Raw genomic sequence first — 9,587 nt, forward strand, 5'->3', positions numbered from 1 at the left:
ATTACCCTTTCCTAAAGTCTGTGCTCTCCCTCCCCACAGAAGCCTCTGTGGATGGAGGTTGTCCCTGCAGTGGTCCTGCCGTACACTTGTTCTGCTACTTGCAATTACTTGTATCATTTCTGTTAGAGGAATTGAATCTTTTACATTGTTGATTGTGTACACATGACATCCATTGCAGTCTGTCCATCCCGGGAGAGGGATCCCTCCTCTGACGTTCTCCCTAAGGTTTCTTCCCTTTTTTCTCCATTGAAGGGTTTTTTCATATTTTGGGGAGTTTTTCCTGTGCCGATGTGAGGGTTTCAGGACAGAGGATGTTGCATGTGTACAGACTGTAAAGCCCTCTGAGGCAAATTTGTAATTTGCGATTTGGGGCATTTATTCAATTGAAAATTAAGTACAGGTCCAGGCCTGAATCTGTACTCATGGTTTCAACTGTGACCTCAATCGGTGCAAAGGTATATTCAGGGATTGCAATTATCTTGACATTGATTGATCTGGATTTCTGTTGTATAATTTTTGGGCTTGTAACTCTATTTTTGCGTTTACAAAAAAAGATGCTGCATATATTAAACGATATCCAAACTGGCTGTCTGGTCTGTGTGTGGCAGGATCCATTCTTATTTATTGTGGCGTGGGTCACATGCTCTCCAGTAACAAAGGGGCTTATAGCTTTCTGCTTGAGCTACCAGTTTGAGAACAGAAGACAAAACCGGGGGGAAACAAGTGAAAAAAAAGTTAAATTTGTATCGCGTATGGGAGTACAATAATACACAATAAAACTGAAATATGACCATAACGTTTAAAAATGAGCTTTTCCATTGCTGTCGGATCACCTGATTCGTCGACCGCACGTCACTTTTGCTGCAACCGTATAATACAAACATTCCTAGATTGTAGAAGTTAATTCATATCTGTATTGTTCTTGTCTAGCGTGAACAAATGTAAAACATTGTAGATGTAAAGTATTCTAGAGTCAAAATGTCTGAATGCCGTACAAGTGATTTTCCCGTGCTTTCCCGTTCTAATTGCCGCCCAGACGGAAAACATGGACGGACGAGCCGGAAAAAAACCCCACACTCCGCTGCATTTGAAAAAGTCCCTTCAAAATAAAATCACAGGATGATTTTTTTAAATTTTTAATTTATTTTCCCATGCAAAGGCCCGCGGCCCACTACAAACGGGTCCGCGACCCACTAGTTGAGAAACACTGACCTAGATAAATCTATGGTTTAAAAGGGACGATCAAAAGGTACACGGACCTACACGGACCAAGCACGAACAACTCTGCGATCATGCAACCACGTCGATGACGTAATCGCCCGCAAGGCACTATGGGCACGAGTATGTTTTATCCGGTTCCCCCGCTACCATCATGCAACGTGATTTAAACACGCAATAAACAGCAGTCCGTCCAGGCAGAACCAGAACCGTTTTTAATCCCTGCTCGTCGCGCTGTGCTAGCTGAAGTGGAGCGGGGCTCCGGGCACCGTCCCCGGGTCCACCGAGGACGACATGCAGGTGTAGCCGGCTGCTCTTATGGCTCCAACACCCGAATGCTCTGAGTTTGAGTTGGGATGCTTTGTACAAACATGGAAGCCAAACGAGTGGAGATCCCCTCCGGCGTACTGGACGACCTTTGCAGGTAACTCCGTTCCTAATCGCAGACCCTTTCCACCTGTATATGCCCCGCATTACGCCTTCAGAAAGTGCAATTCCTGTTGTTTTGTTTAACCACAATGTTAGCAGCTAAAGTTAGCACTGTGCTAACGTTATCACGCACTCCCAACATGCACAGTTCCACAGAGAAATGAGAAGTTATCTAGTGCAGATAACCCTAACCACACATCGAACATGGAGAATAAACACTCCCATGTGTGGTGGAAGGTTATTTAGCACATTTCAGGAAAAATAGAAGAAAGGTAACTTCGATCTCGCAAAATTATCAGTGAATGAAAAATATGTTCGGTAAAGATATTCAGATTCAGACTTTTGTTAAACAAGCAACTTAACTCAAATGATGTGTGCAGTAGGCATCTCTTTCCAGATGTCTCCAGGCTGTGTGGCCGAATGCTGCCTGTGCACGAGCTGAGTCACCCACCGTGCACATGTTGTTGTGCCATTTAGAGTTCATTTTGGCATTTAAGTCGCTTTACAAAAGTTAAGCGTGCCAAGTATATTTTTTTAAATTTGTTGCTAGGGCTAGTTGCAACAAAGTCGTTAAGTTGTCAATGGTATCTGTGAGGAATCCAAAAGGCATCTAGTGTGATGCTCAACACACAGAGGCGAATTGTCAACAAGTGGCGCGACTGGTAAAAAGCTTTGGTCACTTTCCCTGTTTGAAACCAGGTCTCCACTGCCGTGTTCTAGGCCGCATTGTGCCGATAAACCCAGTTTACCAGTAGCGCCGAGATCGAAAAGTGGAAGGTTCCTTTTTCAGAACGGCATGTAGCGGCATGGGTTAGTCGTAAGCACATTTTCATGAGAGTAGTAATTACACCGCTATACATCTGGAGCAGAGGAGATGCTGCAGTGGGGTGATAAAATAGTCCAGAAGAGAAGCGATAACCTTGGAACTTACACTTGATCTTTGATTGTTTCCGTACACAACCTGAGGAGTACCACTTGTTCTCTGCTGTTTCTCTCCAGCCGGTTCATCCTGCACATCCCCAGTGAGGAGAGGGACAACGCCATCCGGGTGTGCTTCCAGATAGAGCTGGCCCACTGGTTCTACCTGGACTTCTGCATGCAGAACACTCCAGGAGCTCCTCACTGTGGTATAAGAGACTTTGCCAAAGCAAATATCCTTACACGTGATGCTGAATGACCATATCATCTTTTAAATTCATATCCACTGTGCTGCACACATACCAAAGCCTTGCCTTTTTTAAACTCTGAAATGTATTTCCTTTTACCTTTTTTAAGACTTGTTGTTGCATTAAACCTGCCCTTAGGAAATGATCTGCGATCCCCCAGCGGCGGTGGGTTTTTCATGGCTCGTCTATAGGTTCAACCGTAGAACAGGAACCATTCATTTGTTAATGTTGGACGTCACTAGATGCTATTTTCCTTGACCGCTGCGAACTCTTCCATCACTGTCCATTTCTATTGCCACATGGAGAGGATGTTCAAAAAATCCTTGAACAGTGGAAGGAGTACAAGATGGGTGTTCCTACCTTTGGAGCAATCATTCTAGATGAAGCACTGGAAAATGTGAGTTGTGCTGTAGCATTAGCTGACAGCCCTTGTTATGTCTTTTAAAGCATATCTCTGGCTTATATGTTGATTTCCATTTGTGAGATCTGCATTGTCACCAAAATTGCGCGTCATTATTGCTGATATCTTGTTCCCAAACCTTAGCAAGGTTTATATTAAAAAAACAACAACAAATGGATCATAACTTCTTTGTTTTGAATGAATTGTATAATTTATAAACTATAAAATGTAGTTTTTCTTCTAAAATAATTAAACATCACATTTAAGTTCATTTTTTAACTGAAATTTAAATAGCAATAAAATTACTATTTTATTTTTTCACTTTTAACAGCAGGTTCATACTTTTTTTAAAAAATTTGATTATGTTTATATGATCGGGTAGTGGGTTTCTATCCTGTCTTTAAAAGGAAAATGGCATTGTAACTGATGGCTCTTTAGTACAGATGATGCAATGAGGCGGGCATTTCATCAAAACTCTAAAATTTAAATTGGGCTGATTTATTTTTTGTGACGACGGCTGCACCTTTTCTCTTCAGGCACTGCTTGTTCAAGGCTATCTTGCAAAGTCCGGCTGGGGCTTTCCAAAGGGGAAAGTTAACGAGGATGAAGCTCCTCATGACTGTGCAGTCCGTGAAGTCAGTTCCATGTTCTTTGCAGTTCATCTTGACAATCTAGAAGAGGTAGAAGCCACAAATAGTTAATGCCTGGATATCATAGCTCGCAATCTTGTTTTCCAGGTGTTGGAGGAGACAGGCTTTGACATCAAGAATCGAATCTCTAAAGACAGGTACATAGAGCAGAAAATCACTGACCAGCTGGTGCGGCTCTACATCATACCGGGAGTGTCAAAGGATACCAAGTTCAATCCCAAAACCAGGAAAGAGATAAGGGTGGGAATTCCTTTTAAATTCATCCCATCAATTTGCAGCTTTATAAGGTTTCTTTTTTACAATAACATTGCGAATGACACGGTCATACCAAATATATACATGTGTTGATGAAGAGTTCCAATCAAACTGACAAAGATCTCACAGTCCTGTGGTTCTTCTCTTGTAGAACATTGAATGGTTTCCGATTGAGAAACTGCCATGTCATAGGAATGACATGACCCCAAAGTCTAAACTGGGACTGGCCCCCAACAGGTTTTTCATGGCCATTCCGTTCATAAGGTATGTGTGTAGAAGGCATTGTGATTAACTATTAACATTTTTTCTTCCAAAGAATATCCAGACATTTGGTTTACATCACTCATTTAAGAGTGAGAGCATAGTAAGAACAGATCTGGAGTCAGCGCGTGGTGAGCTTAGCTGTAGACGGCTCTGTCCCGAGTTCCTTAGTACCTCCCACGCTCCAGATATTGTATCTTCATTTAATTTAACATAACTGTGTTAAATGTTGAAGGGATTTGAAAGGTACAGTAAAGGGGTTTGATTGTAGTAACTGCCTGGTTTGATGGCTCACTTTGTGCTCCACCTGTGCAGGCCGCTGCGAGAGTGGATCAGCAGGCTGAAAGGAGAGTCCACAGACAGCGATGAGGACTTTGCAAACAGCGGCATCACTCCAGGCAAAGCTTCAGACAACACTCGGTAACATAGTTACGAGTCATAAAGGATTACTAAATCTTAATGACTAAAGTTATGGATGGTCGTCAGAGCAAAAGCCCTTTTACTTGTGTAGAGCCAGGTGGCAGGTGAGCCGGCAGCTCGTATCCATTGGAATCCAAAAGAAGTATTATGTATCTTTTATATGATGATTATTATTAGGCACTAATAACCACTTTGCTAAGTTATTATTTATATTTCCATGGATCTGAAGTGCTGGTATGATAATTAGGACTGTCAATGGATTTTTAAAAATGTACTAATCTCACATTTTGATCTTGATTAATTGTTTTTTTTTTTTTTTTTTTAAACTAAATCCAAGTAATCACTAGAAAGTGTATTTTGGACACTATTGTTTAATTATATTATTATAATGTATTTTTTAACATTTGATCATCTTGGAGGCAGAATGCCACCATGTTGAACTAGCGGCTCTTCCTGCTGTCCTCATGCACTTTGCTGTGCTCTCAGCTATCCATCATTTCAAGGCTGTGTTTAAAGTGCCAGCAATCTCCAGACATTTAGCCAGGACGTTTTAGCCCAGCAGCATCCCACATGTTCCAGGCACTATCAGGCCTAAAGTGGTTTGTTTGCCGCTCATCCTCCTTCTGTTTGACACGTGGAGGAATTCCTCTGCACAGTTCTTTGGTTTGTTTTACTTCCAATGCACAAAGCTTCATCCATCTTTGACTACCATCTTGCTCTCACGGATCTAACTGACTGCAGTACGCTGCAGTTTTAAGGGATCAGGTGTCAATGTACAGTAAAACTGTGTTAAAATATTTTTTTGCGTTAATCTCTGCCACAATCTCGTTATTTTGAGACTTAATAATAACCCTTAAGCAGAAGAAGACATTTAGTTCTGGACCACTAACAGTTGACCGTTCAGTGTTATTATTTCCCTTTTTTTAGGTCAAAATCACGCCGCCTCACAGGTACGGAAGCCTTTCCAGGAGAGGGCGGGGCCAAACAGAAGCAACAGAAGGCTCTGGAGCAACTGAACCAGCACGAGCTCAACCAGGTTAGAAACCACTGCACTTAACCATTAAGGCCACATGTTGCAGTTCTTATTGACAATTATGGTGGACTTGAGGGTCCACATGTCAAGAAACGACAAAAAACACATACCTATAAAGATTTTTTTTTTTTTAAACACACAACTTAACTAATCACTGTTTTACAAAACACAATGGCTTTTCAAGAAAATAAGACACATTAAACATTATAGAAAAAACAGCTTTTTACAAATTGTGACAAAGTAAAGAAACACAACGACATTCAGAAAACGCAACTACAATAAGGTTTGATTACAGACAGCAGGAAAAGGTTTTCTACAATAATTCTTTGTTGCATACTGTAATGTATAATTCTTGGTTGTACGGGCCAGCCCTACTTGATGGTGACTTGTAGCATCACAGACGAGCCAGGCAGAGTGTCACCAACCAGATCTAAAGAAGCTCGCCTTTAACCTCGCCATGCTTCCACCTGCTGATAGGCCATCAGGCCGAAGGTGACCTTTGTCAAAGGTGCTGCAGCTCTGATAGTAGTCAAAGCAAAAGGCCTTTTACTTGTTTCGAGCTGTTGAGGCTGATCAGAGTTTGCCGTGCACGTGTTTTGTGGACTTGGAGCAGGCGGATGGACGTGTCCTCAGATGAGTCTCATCAATGTGAGAGCTGTCTATTCTCCCGCCAAGGAGTAAAACATGTTTTTGGTGGGCTTTTTCTCCGGATTATCCCTCTAATTTTATGGAGAGGATCTCAAGGTGCAGTCGAGTTTTGGGACATTAGCTGCATCTCTTCTCTGCATATTATGGGGTTCTTTTTGGCCCCCATCAGACATTGATCTCCTGCATGCACTGAGCAGTTTACAGCTGTGAGTGTGAGTCTGGGGCTATTGTTCTCTGGCAGAAAAAGGAGTTATTTCCTCTTTTTCTAACCCTCATCTATGATCATCAGGGTTAGGGTGTTGACTGAAGGTATGAGACTGAATACAAAGCTAATAGCTGGGCCCCTTGAGAGTTTGACATGTTTTGACACCCAGACACCTTAGTCGTGCTGCTTCCCCTTGGTGGCATTGGTTGAGGCATAAAAGCAATGTGGCTAGGACGCTGATAAAGCCCTGCTGTTTCACACTACCTTTGAAACACTATGTGTTTAGTTTAATCATTTTCCTATGTACTAAATGGTAATGTTATTGGAACGCCCCGTATGAGTTGATGAGAGCTGCCTTTACACCATTAGGGCTAATCTTTATGTGACGAGGGACAGCCTCAGCCTGCTTTATACTGACGTTCCCTGACACGAGACATCGGCTCTACATCAGTGTGACCTCCTGACGTGTGTTTTTTTTGCTCTTCAGAACACAAATTTGAAAAGCAATGGGAAGAAATGTCAGGACTCATCTTTTGGAGCAAACAACCAACAGGTAAAAAACACATACGTTTCAGATTGCCAATCAGTCAATCATCTTTCGAGAAGGGAAAAGGATGCGAGGGACCAGTTTTAAAGACCCTTTATGTAGAATTTGTAACCGATCAACTTATGCACACTGCTGGTTTAATTAGCGTTTCACTCTATAATACCTACAGAAAGAAGATAAACGACTACAACCCAGAAGACTGCAAGACAGTTTTGAGAGAGGTATGGTTTATGCTCTTTTTAACATCCTGAAGTTTTTTGTAAATGGCCGAATTGTTTCTTGCAACATAACTATTTTCCTTCATATATGGACTGTACAGTTACCATGAGTGACATTGAGACTGCATCCACTTTACTTAGCTACCATAGCTTGGTAAGACCCATTTAACTGCTGGACTAAATCTGCTCATTTAGTGGCATTGAATTCACAGTTGAACGGTGTGAATGTGACATGTGAATGGGTCATGAGTTATTAGGTACGTTAGAAACCCATTGCTGGCCTCTTCTCAGAAATGAGATCCTTATGTAAAAAGTGGGAAGACTTTTTGTAGTTGTAACATCATTTTTAAGGTTGGAAATTGCACAAGTTCCAATCAGGGGGGTGTCCTTAAAGGAGTAAGCCACAACTGGCTTTGGGTAGATAGCCAGTTGTGGTTCAGAAACGGCATATTTAATCTAATGAAAACAACTTTTACAACCTTGCTAGGATAACTAACACCCACCACAAACCAGATGTCTAGATTATTTTTTGTCTTTACAGATGTGGGTCCATGCACCTCAAACGGTAACCAGACCGTCCACAGCAGAGACTCCGAGGACCTGCTCTTCTCAAAGGCTTTCCTCAATTTCAAATTTGACAAAGATGCCATCATGAAATGTTTTGAATGCTGACTTGGTTGAGGAGGAATGGATCATAAGTTGAGGACCACTTAGGATAGTCAGTCTTTTAAAGGCAAGAGATGAAGGGTTTGAGAACATAATGTATTTTAAGCACATAGGAGGTGATCTAAACATGAAAGAAAATGAAATCAGATGTGGTATTGCAGTAAATCAATGGTAAACTGAGTTTATTGATTACTGATTTTAAGCTGTAATAACTTAAATGTTGTTAAATTCCTCCGGTCTTCCTACGCGTCCTAAGAAATCTGGATGCTCAAAAAAAGATGGGTATTAATAGTGTGATTGGCCATATGTATGATGTGTTGTGGCTTTATTCCCATAATTACTTAAGATTTTATCCAGGAATGTAGTGTAATGGAATATTTGCTTGGGAAACGTTGTCTTTGCAAGTCATTAAACTGGTTGCGCTGCGATATTGAATGATTGCCAGTATTAGGATTGGATTAGATCAAATTTATTTGTTTGGATATAATTCGTTTAGATCAGAAAAGTCACTGATTAATGGTACCAATGGTAATAATCGTTGAATCAGAATTGTATTTGAGTTTAAAATGTATCATAGCTTGCCCCTAAAGAAAATCAACATTTTGATAATGGCACAACTTGCCTCTCTTTTGCATAGTCAACTTTTATACAAATTCACAATTATGAATGAACCACATTTCCCATCAATCGTTCTTGGTGTGGCAGGGTGGTACATGCCACAATTGCATTTGACCCAATGTGTGAATATTTGATTTTAACATTTTAATTTTGTCATCACATTCCCCTAAAATGGTAATGACTTTTCAGTTTGATTTGAATAGTTTAAGTGGAAGGTTTTTAGCAACAGACTTCCATACATGGATGTTAGAATCCAGAAAATGACCCACCTCCCACTTCAAGGCCATTCTGTCATCGAGGTTCTACAGGTTTAACTTTCTGTTTTGATTCAGTTTACCAGAAGTTGACCATCATAATCCGCCATGATGCTTTTCTTCTTAGGGCTTTGGTAACATGAACATAACGATTCTATTAACCAATGACATACAAATGATTCTCTCAAAGGCTCACATTAGGTCACTTAGAGACCATTTTCATGAGTTTTAGAGTTCATGGGAGTTGTATTTTTGTGGTTCTCACTGGGGTGCAGTTAATTACACAGATGGTTATCATGAATTGTCCTTTTGCTCCAATGATGTGTTGATGTGAATATTAATAAAGTAGTTTTTCCACATGACTGTCTTTTCTCCTGGACAGAGGTTCAAATAATGACGTTGTGCATTGATGACGTTTTAGGCTCAACTTTTTGGGGTCATTGGGGAGCTCATTCCACTATTTAGGAGCCGTGTTGGGATCTTGAGGGTTTAGGTCTCTGTGAGGGAGCAACAGGCAGATTGGAGGATCCAGAGCAGAGTGAGCCAGCAGGGACCTAAGGTTTTCTGGATGTAGACGGGAGATGGTCTGTTTGCCAATA

The 9,587-nt window shown here is 41.1% G+C and overlaps 1 protein-coding gene across 1 annotated transcript; it reads left to right on the top strand.

Annotated features, from left to right (window-relative positions):
* Positions 1–1,168: 1,168 nt before the first annotated feature.
* Positions 1,169–9,347, top strand: dcp2 (decapping mRNA 2). Its single transcript, XM_037484798.2, has 11 exons — positions 1,169–1,642; positions 2,647–2,798; positions 3,083–3,210; positions 3,750–3,848; positions 3,951–4,103; positions 4,270–4,382; positions 4,695–4,799; positions 5,727–5,835; positions 7,173–7,238; positions 7,402–7,453; positions 7,992–9,347. Exons 1-11 carry the CDS (start codon positions 1,575–1,577, stop codon positions 8,120–8,122), a joined length of 1,176 nt encoding a protein of 391 aa, XP_037340695.1. The 5' UTR covers positions 1,169–1,574; the 3' UTR covers positions 8,123–9,347.
* The last annotated feature ends 240 nt before the right edge of the window (positions 9,348–9,587 follow it).

The sequence above is a fragment of the Pungitius pungitius genome, chromosome 18, assembly GCF_949316345.1.
Source record: "Pungitius pungitius chromosome 18, fPunPun2.1, whole genome shotgun sequence".
Classification (NCBI taxonomy): Eukaryota; Metazoa; Chordata; class Actinopteri; order Perciformes; family Gasterosteidae; genus Pungitius; species Pungitius pungitius.

Bases quoted from the DNA above. Each gene is read 5' to 3' on its own strand.
- dcp2 (XM_037484798.2), top strand. From the start codon at position 1,575: ATGCTTTGTACAAACATGGAAGCCAAACGAGTGGAGATCCCCTCCGGC. The intron at 1,643-2,646 runs GTAACTCCGTTC...GTTTCTCTCCAG, and splicing joins GTACTGGACGACCTTTGCAG to CCGGTTCATCCTGCACATCC. The intron at 4,104-4,269 runs GTGGGAATTCCT...CTTCTCTTGTAG, and splicing joins AAACCAGGAAAGAGATAAGG to AACATTGAATGGTTTCCGAT.